We start from the raw sequence: 18,659 nt of genomic DNA on the forward strand, positions 1-18,659 counted from the left end.
CAATCTGGGGAACCGGGTTTGATTCCCCGCTCCTCCACATGCAGCTGCTGGGTGACCTTGGGCTAGTCACACTTCTCTGAAGTCTCTCAGCCCCACTCACCTCACAGAGTGTTTGTTGTGGGGGAGGAAGGGAAAGGAGAATGTTAGCTGCTTTGAGACTCCTTCGGGGAGTGATAAAGCGGGATATCAAATCCAAACTCCTCTTCTTCTTCTTCTTCTTCTTCTTCTTCTTCTTCTTCTTCTTCAATGGGACTTTCTCCTTTCCTAGAAAACTAGCCACTTGATTGTGTGTTTATTACAACTACTATTACTAACATTTGCGACGATATTCACTACAAAAGAAAATGCCTCTTTGTTTCCAGAAGAGAGAGAGAGATCTTCCATATCACAGATCTTCCAAATGTGCAAAAAATAAACAGTAAAACAGATTTATTCTGCACACCTAACAGAAGATACAATCGTTGGCCATTAAAAAGGGAGCCAGTTCACTAGTATATATTTCTACTGGGTACTAAGCTTTACCTAACGCTGAGAACTGGATCTTCGATAAGCAGGCTCATTTCATTAATAAAATTAACTTCCATTGTTTATAGAGCCATTTATATTTCGAAAGACTTGATTGCAAGGAGGCGGGGGCGCTGGAGGGGGGTGGGGAGCCTTGCTAAGAGGTTCCATGCCAGTACTTGCCATTTTTCAGGAAGGAAAAAGGTACATTGTCGGATCTAACGACAATTGAATATTTACCATGTAGGGAATACAGCTTTGGCTAAATTGCTAGGTCCTCAACTGTGTGTAAGAAAACAGAGCGTGGTACGGATATGAGGCCAGCAGCTTCTAAATATGTCCTCTTGTAAAAAAAGAGAACCACAATTGAATTTTCAAGTAAATCTCCATTACGAGTTTGTTCGTATCTCCCCACCTAATCAATCTGGCAGGGGGGCTGTGAGAGGTTGTCTGCCCTTTGCAGTAAGATCCTCTGGGAGTTTGCAAGGAAACTCAATAGTATAGTAGTACCTCAGGTTAAGTATTTAATTCATTCCGGAGGTCCGTACTTAACCTGAAACTGTTCTTAACCTGAAGTACCACTTTAGCTAATGGGGCCTCCTGCTGCTGCTGCGCCACCGGAGCCCGATTTCTGTTCTCATCCTGAAGCAAAGTTCTTAACCTGAAGCACTATTTCTGGGTTAGCGGAGTCTGTAACCTGAAGCATATGTAACCTGAAGCGTATGTAACCTGAGGTACCACTGTACATCACCAGATTTGCCCTCAGAAGGTTCACAGAGCTACAATCTCCAGAGTGGCTTAACTGTGCCTCTTCACAGTAAACCACAAAGGATGTACAAAGTTGCAGACTTTTTAATTTTAGGGGAAAGGCGCCATGATATATAAATGTAACATTCGGCACGGCATGGGAAAAGTGGATAGAGAAGAGTTTTTCTCCCTTTCTCACAGCTCTAGAACTTGCGGACATCCAATGAAAGCAAATCTTGAAAGATTCAGGGCAGATAAAAGCGGGCCCATAGTGCAGCGTGTAGTTAAAACAATGGAACTCACTGCCACAGGATTGGCAGTGAGGGCCACTAGGCTAAAAGAGAATTAGACAAATGAAGGGAGGAGAAGGCTATCCATGGCATAGGAGCCAACTCCTAGGGGCTGAGATCCCTTTGCCCCCCCCCATAAAATATTTGAGCGCCCCACCAGTTGATAGGCATTGCCATTCAAATGGTGTGCATGGACAGCATCATGCAAAGCGAGGCTTACCTGCCCCCTCCCCCCCAAATATTTTATTCAAGTTGGCTTAGCACCCCTGATCGGAGGCAGCAACGCTTATGAACAGCAGTTTCTGGAGACCACAGAACTCCTGCGCTCAGCTCCTGCTGGTAGGCTTCCCAGAAGAAGCATCTGGTCAACCCCGGTGAGTCCAGGATGCTGGATGAGATCGAGATGGGCTGATCCAGCAGGGCTCGTCTTACGTCCTTAAGGCAGTTTTCCCAGGCTGCTGCGTCTGATCCGCACGAAGCATTAAAAAAAGTCGCGCCAAACTTTGCCAAAACTTCTCACCGCTGTTCCCTCGGTTGGGGATCCTTTGAAGCCATCCCTCGCGACGACCTTGGGCCGCTCTTTTGCTCGCTTGCCAAGGGGTGTCTCCCCACCCTCCACCCCACCCTCGCCCGCCTCTGGGCCCTCCCCCTCGGCCTGCCTTCCCCTTCTCCCCGGCGAGCTCGCGATCAGATCCTGGGACCGGCGCGCCAGGCAGCTCGCTGCGCAGCGCCTCGGCCGCGCCGTCGGAAGAGGAGGCGGCGGCGGCGGCGGCGAGGAGGGCGATGCAGAAGCCGGCCGGCCAGAAGGAGCGCCTCTACAAGCTGCTGGTCATCGGCGACCTGGGCGTGGGCAAGACCAGCATCATCAAGCGCTACGTCCACCAGAACTTCTCGCCGCACTACCGCGCCACCATCGGCGTCGACTTCGCGCTCAAGGTGCTCAGCTGGGACCCGGAGACGGTGGTGCGGCTGCAGCTGTGGGACATCGCGGGTGAGTGCCGTGGGGCGGGGGGGGGGAGGTGATGGGAGGTGGGAGTGAGGAGGAAAGGTAGGTCCGCCTTTTGACCACGGGGTGGGTGCGCAGGGAGTTGGGGTGGGAGTCAGAGGTAGAGATAAAACTCTCCACTGATCCGGGCTGGGTGCGCCAGGCGCAAGAGGGGAGAGGTGAGGAGGTTGGTCCCCGCACTATCTTGGAGTGGGTGCTCCAGGCACGGGTGTGTGGCATGCGAGTCAGATGGGTCCCTCTACTGACCGGGGTGGGGTGGGGGTGAGTCCAGTGCTTCCTTGACTTCAGGGCCGGGCGTGGAATTGCGTGGAGTGGTAATAGTAGACCGGCTCAGAAGCTGCCTTCTAAACTCTCTGGTTGGAGCCTGCTACGCCCTACTCAGAGGAGACTCATTGGGATCAATGTGCATGGCTCCACTGAAGTGCGTTGGGTCTCCGAGGGCGAGGATCCCAGCCAAAAACATGGCATGTTTACTCTGTGATCCTGTTGACCTCAAGGAAGTAATAATAAAATTATTATTAAGCATGCTGTAGGGTTTGCAGGCTGGAAGCATTTTCCAACTCCGGTTCAGGAGCTGTGTTCCAAACTTATGGGCGTGATCCAGCTCGGTTGAATCGGTAGTCCCACGGAGTCGAGTGTGACCACTGTGTCAGGATTTCAGCCTTCTTGCAATTCTAAGTCTTGTTTACTTTAGTTAAGAAGCTGAGCTTATGCGGTCTACTCGGTTGTAAGGCCCATGAGTTCCATGCATGTAGCACTGCTGTCTTAAAACACTTTCAAGTTCAGCACATTGAAATCAGTGGGATTTAATTTGGCTGGGTCGGCCATTAATTAATTAATTAATTAATTAATGGAAAGAGTCTAGCCAGAGTTAAGGATTTTTAAGCCCCTGCTGGTTTTCATTGGAGAGATTTAATGCGTGTAACTCCCTGCCCGGAATCCACAAGACTTTAAAAGTGCTGTAACTGTGGGCAGTTCTATGAGACTCTGTTTTCAAATATTTATTCAATAGTTATTACAGGAGCAAAACAAAACAAAAAAACCTCAAGCTTTGAAACCTCAAACCGATGTTGTTGTTTTTAACCTTTATTGGCATAAGTTTAAACAATAAAGGCATACGAAGTCATCCAAATACATTAAGAATCCAAACACATAAAATATATAAAAGGCTCGGTAGCCACCGCTGAATATATCAGACAACTTTAGATTTAGCTTTAAAAATCCCGGCTAAGTATCCCAAAACAATCTTGGTAGTTTCGGGAATATCATCCCTCAACAAATATTGGGTTATAGATTCTTTATGTAACTGTTTAAATCACACACCTCCATCCAAATTTCCATTGATTTCAGTAGGAATCCAGATATCTAGATATCTCTACTCTAAGGTAAGGCCAATTGAGTTAAATGACACTTACTCCCAGATAAGTGTGTGTAACATTGCAACTTTAATAAAAAATTTAAAAATAGTCCAGTAGCACCTTAGAGACCAACTAAGTTTGTTGTCCAGTGTATCTGAAGAAATGTGCATGCACACAAAAGCTTATACCTAGAACAAACTTTAACTGCATCAGACCAACACAGCTACCTACCTGAATTGCAACCTTAAGTATATGCATCATCTCTTTCTTTGAAATTAGGAATGCTTAATCTTGGTTGGATGTTGCTTTTAGAATGCAAACTCTTTGATGCAGAGGCCTTCCTTTTGCACCCATTATTCTAGCTGTATTCATAGGTAAAGGTAAAGGGACCCCTGGCAGTTAGGTCCAGTCACGGACAACTCTGGGGTTGCGGCGCTCATCTCGCTTTACAGGCCGAGGGAGCCAGCGTACAGCTTCCGGGTCAAGTGGCCAGCATGACTAAGCTGCTTCTGGCAAACCAGAGGAGTGCATGGAAATGGCGATTACCTTCCCGCCAGAGCGGTACAAATTTATCTACTTGCACTTTGACGTGCTTTCGAACTGCTAGGTTGGCAGGAGCAGGGACTGAACAACAGGAGCTCACCCTGTTGCGGGGATTCGAACCGCCGACCTTCTGATCGGCAAGTCCTAGGCTTAGTGGTTTAAACCACAGCACCACCCGCATCCACCCGCTGTATTCATATGTCACAATAAACAATAGTTAAACATCTTACCGTGAATGCAGAGATCGCTCCCACTTCATTTCTCCCCTAGTACAAGTAGGAGCACAAACCCTAGTTTAGTGGGATTGTGGATTGCTTTACTCCAAACCATGGTCTCTTCCAGGCAACCTGATTTGCTTGTGGAGAAGTCCAAAAGCAACTTTTTGCTGAGCATGCACTCTCAATTTGTTTGGGGGAAAGTTAGATGACATTACGTCGGCAAGTGTATTTTCCCGTCACTTTCCTTCTCTCAAAAATCTTGCTGTTTTTTGGGAAGTGGGTTTGTTGCACAAGAGCTCCAAACCAACTTTAATCGTGCAACCTGAGTTTGCCTGTACCTGACTGAATCCCACCTGAAAATAACAACAGTTTGGAAGTTCCCCACAAACTGATAAGCCAGGAACAAACCTCAGCTTCACCATGACTTCTGGGTTACATGTAACGCTAAACCATGGTTTGTTGCTTGTACTAGGGAAGGAGCATTTTCAAATAACAATTTACTATGGCTTTACTGTGGTGCACAAAAACAGCCTCTGTCAAGCATGATGCGCATTCTGTAAAAAGCAATGATAACAAGGAAACTGATCTGTCTCCCAAGACAAATGGAAGCCAGCCAACCAACCATGGATCCAACATCTGGGGCTTCCACCGGAGGGAGAGAATAGACCATTTCAGATGGTTTCTACCTCCTATCCTGCTCCAAAGGGGTCTCTGTAGGAATCTGCAGGAGCAATTGATGAATATCACTCCCCCCCTCCAGCCACAGGAACATCCAAGTAGTGGAGACCCTCTCTAGGCAACTCTGGATGCAACCCGTTTATGTTTCTTAGAAGCACGGCTAAGAAATGTCAGGTGTGCCCTTGAAAGTATAATGTGCAAATGGGGACGAACCTGTGTTTGCAGCACTTTGTGCGGCTGCAGTCCTCAACTGCTGCTCTAGACTAGAGAGTGAGCCCCACTGAATTCGGCTATTGGCTCTGTCTAGGCTTGCACAGCCAGGGGGCACATTTCAAAGAATGCTGAGCTTCTGCCCAACCACCGACCCATTGATAGAGCTGAAGCATGCCCAAGAGCGTAGGCTCTCTGCATGATCAGAATCTTTACAAAAGTCACATGCTTTTTAGCTGCCACCCTCATTTTGCTCCAACCACATCTCTAGCAGCCAAGGAAAAAGCACGAGTTCATGAACATTTTTATTGCAATAAAATAGCCAGCAGATAAATGGATTCTTCAGCAATCATCATGTTCTAGGCCAAATCGCTGCAGTACATTGTTGCAAAAAATTAAAAACCAGTTGCCTTTGGCCCTTAAGAAGAAAAAGAGTTTGGATTTGATATCCTGCCTTTCACTCCCTTTAAAGAGTCTCAAAGTGGCTAACATTCTCCTTTCCCTTCCTTCCCCACAACAAACACTCTGTGAGGTGAGTGGGGCTGAGAGACTTCAGAGAAGTGTGACTAGCCCAAGGTCACCCAGCAGCTGCATGTGGAGGAGCGGGGAATCAAACCCGGTTCCCCAGATTATGAGTCCACCGCTCTTAACCACTACACCACACTGGCTAATATAGGAATGGTCCGTGTCTGCCTCCTGAACTGGGTCTGCTGAAGCTTACCTGGATGGTGCTGAGGTTGGGGATGTACATTTGCAATGGGGGAAGTACTGGAGTAGCTCTTTGGGACAGCCCTGAACTTACCCCTGCACCAACCAGGGATGCTGCGGCAGCACCTGTGTTGAGAATCAGCTCCACAGCCCAGTCATACCTTCCACTCCCACTTACACAGGAAACTTCATGCATAAAGCGTATTACAGTGGTACCTTGGTTCTCGAACTTTATCCGTTCCTGGAGTCCATTTGAATCCCGAAACCGTTCAAAAACCAAGGCTCGGCTTCCGATTGGCTGCAGGAGCTTCCTGCACTCAAGCAGAAGCCGTGTTGGACGTTCGGCTTCTGAAAAACGTTCGCAAACCGGAACGCTTCCAGGTTTGCAGCGTCCAGGAGCTGATTTGTTTCGGAGCCAAGCTGTTTGACAAGCAAAGTACCACTGTACTTCGTAGTTTCTGCTTTTAATTTGGTGTGTTGACTTTACTTGCCAGTGTTGCCCTGCTCATGCATTCTACAGAATTCTTATGCTTAATTTCTTCTTTTTGGCCACCAATGCACAAGACCTCGGGGTCCGCATCACATGTCGCAATATATTATAGTGCTGTGGCCTATTACAGAATTGTCACTGAAATATTTATCCGATAGTTGTTGTTTTTAAAACATTTGTTCTACTTTTTTTTTAAAAAAAATGTGGTTTTTTCCGTTTTGCTGTAAGGATTCTCTTTCTCTCCCAACTGCACCCCTGGCCATTCCTTCGGTACCATGTCAAGAATAATATGTTTTAGAGGCATGCATTAACTGCCTCTACAAAAAGCAACAACAACCTATAATCCAGTATTCCTCAGATGAGGGTTTTGCAAATAAATAAATAAATAATATATATGTAGCTACAGCTTTAATTTCTTTAAACTCTCCTCTTACTGATTCCCCCTCCCTGTCTCTCCCTAGAATTACATAAAATGAGACCAGGGAAATAAAATTCCTAACGTTCTTTTGGAATTAAAGGATTTTAGGTGCTTGTGCTGCGCGTTTGGCAGGGCCGATACGAACAATAATTATGCAATGGTGCCATTTGCATCTCATCCCTTTGACATTGTGCACACATACCTGGCTTGTTAAACTGCCTCTATACCTCTAGGATCCTGCACTGGCGCTAAGTCTTTAGCATTCTTCTTACATTGCATTGGCGGCTACCATGGAACTCCTTCCCTCATCATTGGGTTCCTATATGAAATCTCTGGCTACATAGGAGGAGTTCGCCTAGTTGCCTATTCCTATTTCACTGTTGCCCCGCCCATGGAAATTATTCACGTAGGGAGGAGCCACACTGTTGACTGTTCTAATGGAGGCTGGTATGCAGGGAGATGTGGGAGACCAACAGTTTGTTGTTGTTGTTGTTTAGTCATTTAGTCGTGTCTGACTCCTCGTGACCCCATGGACCAGAGCACGCCTGGCACTCCTGTCTTCCACTGCCTCCCGCAGTTTGGTCAAACTCATGCTGGTAGCTTCGAGAACACTGTCCAACCATCTTGTCCTCTGTCGTCCCCTTCTCCTTGTGCCATCCATCTTTCCCAACATCAGGGTCTTTTCCAGGGAGTCTTCTCTTCTCATGAGGTGGCCAAAGTATTGGAGTCTCAGCTTCATGATCTGTCCTTCCAGTGAGCACTCAGGGCTGATTTCCTTCAGAATGGATAGGTTTGATCTTCTTGCAGTCCATGAGACCAACAGTAGGCGGAGCCAAAGCCAGTGTCCCATTTTCCCATGCAGACCAGCCTTCTTTGGACTCCACCTGACCATCTTGGGCTCCTCTCTTGCAATCTGGCAGAAAGAAAGAGCCCCACTGCACCGTCAGCCTCCATGCCACCAACATAACAGAAAATGGGCGTCTTATCTCTGCATGCAAAAATGCAGGATAGTAGCTCGTATTTGCACTTGGTTATGGTGTTTGGATGGGACGCAGGTGGCACTGTGGGTTAAACCACAGAGCCTAGGGCTTGCTGATCAGAAGGTCGGCGGTTCGAATCCCCGCAATAGGGTGAGCTCCCGTTGCTCGGTCCCTGCTCCTGCCAACCTAGCAGTTCGAAAGCACGTCAAAGTGCAAGTAGATAAATAGGTACCTCTCCGGCGGGAAGGTAAACGGCATTTCCGTGCGCTGCTCTGGTTCGCCAGAAGCGTCTTAGTCATGCTGGCCACATGACCCGGAAGCTGTACGCCGGCTCCCTCGGCCAACAAAGCGAGATGAGCGCCGCAACCCCAGAGTCGGCCACGACTGGACCTAATGGTCAGGGGTCCCTTTACCTTTACCTTATGGTGTTTGGAAATCGTAACTTGTAAGAAGAGCCTGCTGGATCAGGCCCTTGGCCCATCTAGTCCAGCATCCTCTTCTCGTGGAGGCCAACCAGATGCCCGTGGGAAACACACAAGCAGGACCTGAACGCAAACTCACTTTCCCCTCCTGAGGTTTCCAGAAAGTGATATTCAGAAGCAAAGCTGCTTCTGTCCATGGAGGCAGAACATAGTCATCATGGCTCCTAGCGACCATTGACAGACTTACTCTCCATGGTTACAACAACAGCCAAGGCGACATTTTTCCACCTTCGCCGCATCAAGCAGTTGGTCCCTTACCTTTCCCGCCCCGACCTGGCCACAGTGATCCATGCGACGGTCATCTCCAGGCTTGACTACTGTAATTCGCTCTACGCGGGGCTGCCCTTGAAGCTGTCCCAGAAACTCCAACGGGTGCAGAATGTTGCAGCGAGGCTCCTCACGGGGTCTCTGCCATGGGAGCATATTCACCCAGTGCTTTTCAAGCTGCACTGGCTCCCGGTGGAGTACAGGGTCAGATTTAAGGTGCTGCTTTTGACCTTTAAAGCCCTTCACAGCCTAGGACCCTCGTACCTACGGGACCACCTCTCCTGGTATGCCCCACGGAGGACCTTAAGGTCCATATATAGCAACACCCTAGAGGTCCCGGGCCCTAAGGAAGTTAGATTAGCCTCAACCAGAGCCAGGGCCTTCTCAACACTGGCTCCGGCCTGGTGTAACGCTCTGCCTCTTGAGACCAGGGCCCTGCGGGATCTGATCTCTTTCCACAGGACCTGTAAGACAGAGTTGTTCCACCTGGCCTTTGGCTTAGAATCAGTTTGATTCCCTCCCCCTCTTTCTTTTTCCTTTCTCGTCCTATGAAGAGATTGCACCCTAATGTTTTAATGTTGTATGTTAATCTTTTATATTGTATTTTAATCAACTTGTTTTTATTATTGGTTGTTAGCCGCCCTGAGCCTGGTCTTGGCTGGGGAGGGCGGGGTATAAATAAAAATTTATTATTATTATTATTATTATTATTATTATTATTATTATTATTATTATTATCTATCGCATCAGTTTCATGCAGGAATCTGCATGAAGATCACATTCCACAGGCATCCCTCTCTCTCCCCTTCTGAAAGTCAGATACAGTGGTACCTCGGGTTACATATGCTTCAGGTTACATACGCTTCAGGTTACATACTCTTCAGGTTACAGACTCCGTTAACCCAGAAATATTACCTCAGGTTAAGAACTTTGCTTCAGGATGAGAACAGAAATCGTGCTCCAGCAGTGCGGCGGCAGCAGGAGGCCCTATTAGCGAAAGTGGTGCTTCAGGTTAAGAACAGCTTCAGGTTGAGAACGGACTTCCGGAACGAATTAAGTACTTAACCAGAGGTACCACTGTAGTTGTTTATTCCTTGACATCTAATGAGAGGGCGTTCCACAGGGCGGGCGCCACCACCAAAAAGGCCTTCTGCCTGGTTTCCTGTAACTTGGCTTCTCGCAGTGAGGGAACCGCCAGAAGGCCCTCAGAGCTGGACCTCAGTGTCCGGGCTGAACGATGGGGGTGGAGACGCTCCTTCAGGTATACAGGACCAAGGCCGTTTAGGGCTGTAAAGGTCAGCACCAACACTTTGAATTGTGCTCGGAGACATACTGGGGGTTCTAGTGTAGCATGATTACTATTATTGGGGAGAATTGTAGCAAATGTTAACAACCTGAATGCATTAGAATAGCAGTGCTGTTAAAATGCTCTCTTTTATAAGTTGGATAATATCTAAAGGGACAGCATCCTAGACACATAGGAAGCTGATTTACACGGAATCAGACCATTTTATCCAGCTCAATATGATCTACACTGACCTACAGCAGCTCAGAGGGTTGAAAATGGGGCCTTCTGAATCAAAACAGATGTTCTACCGCTGAGCTAAGGCCCTTTCCCCATGATTTTACAACCCTTCCAATTTGTGCAAGGAAGACTACTACAGCAAATCATGTGCTGGAAGATCATATGATGTAGCTTTCAGGCAGATCGCTAAAGATTTGGAAGTAATTATAAAAAATGCTCTGGATTTTAATGAGCTGCACAACCTTTGAATTATGCCACAGGGCAGAAAGAATTACTGCACTGTATTTGCAAGAGCAGAGTTTTTGCTAAACTAGGAGTGGGCAACATTTCAGCCACATCCAGAGGTGAGTGGTTGTTAGGGATTGCACACTCATGTGTGTGCGCGCACACACACATGCACAAATGTATGAACCCTTCCCTTCTCAGTCTCTCTCTCTCTCATGCACAAACCACTTATGAAGAAGAAGAAGAAGAGTTTGGATTTGATATCCCGCCTTTCACTCCCTTTAAGGAGTCTCAAAGGGGCTTACACAACAAACACTCTGTGAGGTGAGTGGGGCTGAGAGACTTCAGAGAAGTGTGACTGGCCCAAGGTCACCCAGCAGCTGCATGTGGAGGAGCGGAGACGCGAACCCAGTTCCCCAGATTACGAGACTACCGCTCTTAACCACTACACCACACTGGCTCTTATGATTTGTGGAAATCATACTTTGTTACTACACCAGACCTGGCCAACCACAGCTTACTGTTTCTGATATAGTAACAAACTATGTTCTCCCACAAAAACAGAAGTAATGCAGAATATAGAAAACGAGAAGGGACAGAGATGGGAAGAGACAGTACACATACACAAGTCTTCTTTGCATAAGACTTAATGGACTTCACATTACAGGTGAGCTATGTTTGAACATGGAACACCGTGGTTGGTTTTCTAAAGTATGGTAAGCACAGACCATGGTTTGATGTGATATCTGAATTGACTTGAGTCACTGTCTCACACCAAGATCTTATTTGATCTTATTCGGCTGATTTGCATGTGGTTCTAAACCATGGTTAGCATGGTCCTAAACCGTGGTTAGCACCATGCGGATGAACCTCATCGAAGTATCAGAGTTACACACTCCTCTAGCCTCCTTCAAGCTGTGTGGGACAATGACCTCTGCTGAGCTTACTTGCAGTTACAAAGGATGCTGGCTGTGAATACGGGCTTAAATCAAGCAATGGTTCGTTGCTTAACAAGCCAACTTCAAACCATGGGTTATGAAGCTGGCTAGTTTAAGTAGCCATTGTTTCTTGCAAACCAGGATTAATCATTCTCAAGTAACGCTTAAAAGTAAACTTGCCAGAGTCTGTCCTAGTTGGCTTTCTAGTCAGGTTTTCTAATGCTTCTTTACAAAATGCTGAACCAATTCATTAAATTTCTGGCTACTAACTGACTCAGATACAGTATATACATAACTTTTGTAGGGCTATAAGCTTTAATCAGTACAGTACAAACATTAAATTTAGCTAATTGGTCAGTCATCTAAATAATTGGTTAGGTCGGACAATCCAATTTTTGGTCATTATTTGGGGTGGTTGCTGTGGGAAGTTGAGGTTAATTTGGTTCTGCTGTAATAGAAAGCAGAAAAGAGAATATCAAAGATGTCCTTTGCATCTAAGGGATCGCTTTTGTTAATTAAATTGCAGCTTATCTTAATCTTCCGTTGATATCTCAAAAGGCAACTCTATTAAGATTCCAGTACTATGGAAATGAATTTACATTGAATTGATTCAGTAGTTGATTAATTGGTTAAAAGACCATGGGGAAGAGATTTTCAACCGCAATCACACGGGATGTGGGATGGGTATTAACAGTTTAGCCATCCCACTAGCTCAGGTTGAGTGAGAAGACATAGTATTAGCATGCACAGTCTAAATACTAGTGTGTATGTTAATGACAAGCCTCTCTCTTTTTCATCTTCCTCTTCTAAGCATTTTAATCTCTGTGCCTCACATGGAAGCCAGACTCTGTAATGAATGGATGGGTTCATTTTCCATGCCTGCCTGTTTCCCCTTCAAAAACAGAAGCCTTTGGGAACCCAGAGATACTCTTCAAGGGCTTAGAAAGACTGTAAGGAAAATATGAGTATTATTATGCATTAGTGTGGAGAGCATTAGAGTGTACCTTTTCTGGAGCGCAAGCAGGGGTTGCATGCAAAAGTGAGATAGTCATGGCGCTTTCTTGGTCAAGGTCCCCCGACAGAGGCCTCTTTTTGTAAAATGGGGAAAGGGTTTTCTTCCTTACCTCTCGCAACTGGGAACATGCTGTGGTTCATGAACAATGCCCTCAGCGTCCAAGCGGTTGCGTTGTGACACATGGAGAGCCATCCACTGGGAAGTTCACAGGTTATCTGTTTCATTTTATTTATTTAGGCACTTAAGCTCTGCCTTTTCAAAGCAAAAAAAGAAAAGTCTCCGCAAAGGACCTCACAATATTAAATGGGAATAAAATGCAACTTTTAAACAGTAAAAAATTAATATGGCCAACCATGCAGTAGGATAGTAAGAATGGGACATGGGTGGCGCTGTGGCCTAAACCACTGAGGCTTTTGGGCTTGCCAGTCGGAAGGTCAGCGGTTCAATTCCCCACTACGGGGTGAGCTCCCGTTGCTCTGTCCCAGCTCCTGCCAACCTAGCAGTTCGAAAGCACACCAGTGCAAGTAGATAAATAGGTACCGCTGCGGCAGGAAGGTAAACGGTGTTTCTGTGCGCTCTGGCTTCCGTCATGGTGTTTTGTTGCACGAGAAGCAGTTTAGTCATGCTGGCCACATGACCCGGAAAGCTGTCTGTGGACAAACACTGGCTCCCTCGTCCTGAAAGCGAGATGAGCGCCGCAACCCCATAGTCGCCTTTGACTGGACTTAACCCTCCAGGGGTCCTTTACCTCTTCACCTTAGGTTAGTAATATATTTAAAGCATTCTTTTGCCATTCTAACAGACATGGCTTCCCTCCAAGATTCTTGGGAACTGTAGTTTGCTAAGGGTGCTGCAAACTAGAGCTCTGTGAGGGGCAGCACCCTTAACAAAGTACAACTTCTGGGATTCTTTGGGGGAAGACTAACATGTTTGATAACAAACTAGGTGAGAGTGTTTTAAATCTATGGCATGGATGTGGCCCCATTGCTTTCAGTGGAACTACCCTGTACTAGGCATTGCCTAGTACAACGCCTGAAAATAAGTCTCTGAATCTCTTTGGCACATACAAGAAGTGTAAAATGACCGCAGTTCACGTCAAGGGGCTTACTCTGGAAGACTTTCCCTGGTTTTGTTAGTGAAAGGGTGGAACTATCTTGATCCTCCACTACAGGCATCCGAAATCTCTTGAGATGGCCATGCCCTCCCTCTCAAGGGGCTGAGCTAGCCATGACGGGGAAAACCTATGTGAAGAATCAGTTCAATTCATTCATCTCTTTGTTGCAGTGTGCCAGGGGTGGAGAAGTTAAGGATAACAGAATCATAGAATTGAAGAGTTGATAGGGACCCCAAGGCACATCTAGTCCAGCCCCTTCAATGCAGGAATCTCAACGAAAGCATCCATGAGGGATGGCCGTCCAAGCTTCCAAGCTCTACTTAAAAACCTCCAGTGTAGGAGAGTCAAACACCTCCTGAGGGAGTCTGTTCCCTCAGAAGGTTCTCCCTGATGTTGAGTCAGAATTTCCTGTCTTGAAACTTGAAGTCATTGGTTCAGGTCCTACCTTCCGGAGCAGAAGAAAACCAGCTTGCTCCATCATCCATGTGCCACCCTTAGGAAGATAAATGGTAAGGCTTCACTGAAAGTTCACATGGTCTTTATTTCAACAGTTCAAAGGACATAGGGGGTAGAAGAAGAGTTTGGATTTGATATCCCGCCTTTCACTCCCTTTAAAGAGTCTCAAAGTGGCTAACAATCTCCTTTCCCTTCCTCCCCCACAACAAACACTCTGTGAGGTGAGTAAGGCTGAGAGACTTCAAAGAAGTGTGACAAGCCCAAGGTCACCCAGCAGCTGCATGTGGAGGAGCGGAGACGCGAACCCGGTTCATTAGATTACGAGACTACCGCTCTTAACCACTACACCACACTGGCTCTCATTCAAAGATGCCTCTGAAAAGAGCAGAGGGGAACATGATGGTGGTGGGGTATCGGGTTTCATGAACTAAACAAGATACAGTGGATGCTCGGGTCACAAACGTGATCCATGCAGGAGGCACGTTCGCAACCCGCAGCGCCGCATCTGCGCAATTTAGTGTTTTTGCGCATGCGCGAGCGCCGAAACTCAGAAGTAACCCGTTCCGGTACTTCCGGGTTCGGCACAGTGCACAACCCGAAAACGTGCAACCTAAGGCGCCTGTAACCCGAGGAATGACTATATCATCTTTTCGGCTCACAGGTGTTTAAAAATCCCATGCTCACTCACAGTAGACTGGGGCTGTTTGTGGGCAGACTTGCAGCCCAGAAGCACTTTCCAGACTGAACACATGGCCCCATGTAGAGGCCTGTCCACTCTGTTCTGTCCCCTTCCATATAAAAGAGGCAGGGGGGGAGTCCACTTTTAAAGGGAATTAAATTTTTGAAGAAAAAATTGGGGTGAGGTTCAGCACAGAACTAGTATATAGTCTTCACCCATTTCCTTTTGCAATTCCTCTCTGGTAGAATTTAGAACCTGTGTGTGTGTGTGTGTGTGTGTGTGTGTGTGTGTGTGTGTGTCACTGGCAGACCTCTGGCCTCTTGGGCCAAAAGGGAAATGCTAGATTTATTTGAACTTTTTCACTCCTAAGAATCCTTCAGCCCTCTTCATTTCCCTGCAGAGGTCTTGCAAAATTCACTGTGCGAAATTCTCTTGCTGTAAGCTACTGCTCTGAAAATTAATTGAATTTTTTAGAAGGAGGTATGCTGGCATACAAGGGAATCTTCTCAGGGAGGGGGTGGTTGAACAACACATGATATAGCCACTCATCTGATTAGGCTGTGGAGAAAGATCATAAGGCATCTTATGCAGGAAATGGTAAAAGAGTTGTGTGCATTTTTGTGTGCGTGCATGACCTTCACTTTTCCCCAAAAAGATCATGCTTCGAGTTTAGCGTCATCAATGGATAGCAGTGTTAAATAAGAGAGAAAGAATCAAAGACAGAAGTTCACTTTTGGATTTTCTGAATCATGTGAATGAATTTGTGCCCTCCTTTTTTAAAAAAGAGAGAAATGTTAGCCTATTGAACAATAGCTCAGTGTTGCAAACCTGTGATATTGTCTGTGTCATAAATGGGGCAGCTTGTGGCTGTGTGCTTTTGGCCATTGTGCATTTGGAAGAAGAAACACATGATGTGTGTGGGGAGCAGAGGAATTGGGGTGGTGGATCTGGACTCTGAAAGTTGCGACCTTCCAACCCATCTTCCCGGAAGAGCTCAGGCTGGTCTGCTGCTTGGCTTCAGAGATGGAAGTAGGAGTTTTCAAGCTGTGTTCCAATGGAATCTTGGGGTTCTTTGGGAGATTTCTTGAAAAGCATACCCATAATGGCAAATGAGCCTCTTTCTCAGAGCAAGAAAATGTTTCAGAATCTGGAGAACAGATTTCAGAACTTTTCTGGGGGTGGGGGTTCCCAATAAATTTTTATTATTTTCCTTACACATTCTTCAAACAATACATGGATCAACATATCAACTTTTTTGCTCTGCCGAGCTTACAACTTCCCTCCTTCCCTTTAGCTGGTAAAGGTAAAGGTAAAGGGACCCTTGACCATTAGGTCCAGTCGTGGCCGACTCTGGGGTTGCGGTGCTCATCTCGCTTTATTGGCCGAGGGAGCCGGCGTACAGCTTCTGGGTCATGTGGCCAGCATGACTAAGCCACTTCTGGCGAACCAGAGCAGCACAGAGAAACACCGTTTACCTTCCCGCTGGAGTGGTACCTATTTATCTACTTGCACTTTGACGTGCTTTCGAACTGCTAGGTTGGCAGGAGCAGGGACCGAGCAACGGGAGCAACGGGAGCTCACCTCATCACGGGGATTCGAACCGCCAACCTTCTGATCAGCAAGCCCCAGGCTCTGTGGTTTAACCCACAGCGCCACCTTCAGCTGGTATATCCCATATCAAATCCAATCGCGCATTCTAGCTCTTTACAACTTATCTACATTGTAGGAGTTACTTCAGTCCTGCTAGTGTTTTAAAATTTTTAGAGTTATCAATTAAATATACAATAAATTTACTCCAGTCTTTCTGGAATTTCTGATCGTCCTGGTCTCAAATCCTGCAAGTCAGTTTAGCCAACTCAGCAAAATCCCTCATCTTCACCTGCCACTCCGCAATAGTAGGAATTTCTTGTGTTTTCCATTTTTGGGCCAACAAAGTCCTCACGATTTCAGAACTTTTCTGTACTGAATCTGTGCCTAATGTTGACATTTACCTTTGTCTTGACCAAGATCACATACCATGCTTGGGGCTGAGCAAGAGGTGAGCCTTTGCTTTCAGTATATGAAAGCAACTGCTCTCAGGGGAGGCTGCTGTAAGTGGAGCGGACTGCAAATAAGCAGCTCAGCCTCATCTCAGTAACTGCATCACAGCACATACCCAGTCCAATATCAGGTATTATTATTTTTGTCTGTTTCCATAATAAAAAGCATTGGTTAATTTTCTCAGTGTCTCAATGCATCTAGCAGTGCTTCTCCAAACTACTCTGTTGATGGGCTTGCTTGCATTCTTTTTAAAAAAGGGGGGATGGGAATCAACCAACAGAATTGATTTTCAGATGAGTTTTGCCAAGTAATAGCTTTTCGAACGATCTGTTGTAGAGTGAATATCTGTTCACAGCCTGATCTGCTTGGGCGAGCTAACCTGGCCTATTTTCTGTATATTGGATAAGGCCATCTGTATTTTTGTTGGGTTTCTTCAGTGCTTTCTCTCTCATCTCCCATCACATGTCCCATATTCCTGCCGCCAATATTCCATTACTAAATCATGACAGTGGAGTGACCAGAATTCCATCTTCAGGACTCAGGCTCTATAATAGAGTGGTTTAACAACCAATATCTTTTCCTAGGGAACTCTGGGAATTTTAGCTCTGTGGGGAAAATAGGGGGTCTCCGAACCACCCTCAGCACCCTTGACAAACTGCAGTCCAAGATTTTTTGGGGGAAGACCTGGCTATTTAAAGTGGTATGGTACTGATTTTAATGTATATACAGTGGTACCTCGGGTTAAGAACTTAATTCGTTCTGGAGGTCCATTCTTAACTCGAAACTGTTCTTAAACTGAGGTACCACTTTAGCTAATGGGGCCTCCAGCTGCCGCCGCACTGCCGCCGCACAATTTCTGTGCTCATCCTGAAGCAAAGCCACTTCCGAGCTCCAGCCCCCGCGAGGCTAGGGAATCCTTGGACGCGTCATCCCTGGGTCAGCCAATCGGCTGGCCCGGGGGGCGTGGCCTCGCGCATTTAGGTCTGGCGCGGCCGAGGGTCGCCCTCTTTCACCCACTGCAGCTAGCTAGGTTTTCCCTTCCCGCCCACCCGTTAGGTTAGGTTCTATGACGATGCTATGAACTTCGGTTGGTCGCCGTCAAGGGGCCTGGTAGGAATTCTTCCATTTGGCAGATTGGCACCAGCCACTTGGTTTTTGCCTACCTCGTAGCAACCCATCACAACTCCGCAGTATTGGCGGTTGGGCATTGTTAGGGGTATGATCTTTTGTTATGCAGAGGAAGGGGGGGAAGGAAGCGCCATCACCTTCCCCCAAAATGAAGGGTAGTCCAGTAAAGGATTCTGGGAGGTGTGGCCTTGTCCGAAACCTATGGAGGTGTGGGCCCACGGCACGCCCCTGAGCGGTAACTCCGGGGGGAGCTCCTAGTTGACGTGGCTCAGCAGGACTCCCCCTACTGGTGGTTAACCCTCACCGGTCTTCCAGCCTGCGGGCTGACACCGGTTAATAGTTAGGACCAATGCCTAAGCCAATACCACTCAATTCCTGTAATCAATAAAGTTGTGGCCTAATTTGACCCATTAACTCGAATTCTTGTGTCTCGTGTCTTTATTTCGGAGGGGGGAGGCGGGAACTCGCCACGCAAAGCTCTTAACCCGAGGTACTATTTCTGGGTTAGCGGAGTCTGTAACCTGAAGCGTATGTAACCCGAGGTACCACTGTGCCACAAATGAGGTTCATGTCTGAATAGGCTTGCCTGAACAAAAAAGGTTTTCAGCGAGTGATGAAAAAAGCACTGTGCTGTCAATCA

General features: G+C 46.9%; 1 protein-coding gene across 1 annotated transcript in view; it reads left to right on the forward strand.

The window, feature by feature from the left end:
* The first annotated feature begins 2,235 nt into the window (after nucleotides 1-2,235).
* Nucleotides 2,236-18,659, forward strand: part of RAB38 (RAB38, member RAS oncogene family) — a 33,710-nt gene continuing 17,286 nt past the window's right edge. The window contains exon 1 of the mRNA XM_083610204.1: nucleotides 2,236-2,532. Within this exon, the coding sequence (XP_083466330.1) occupies nucleotides 2,325-2,532 (208 nt within the window). The 5' untranslated portion in view covers nucleotides 2,236-2,324. The remainder of the gene's footprint in view (nucleotides 2,533-18,659) is intronic.

Source organism: Podarcis filfolensis, assembly GCF_964270895.1.
Source record: "Podarcis filfolensis genome assembly, chromosome: 4".
In the NCBI taxonomy this organism is placed as follows: Eukaryota; Metazoa; Chordata; class Lepidosauria; order Squamata; family Lacertidae; genus Podarcis; species Podarcis filfolensis.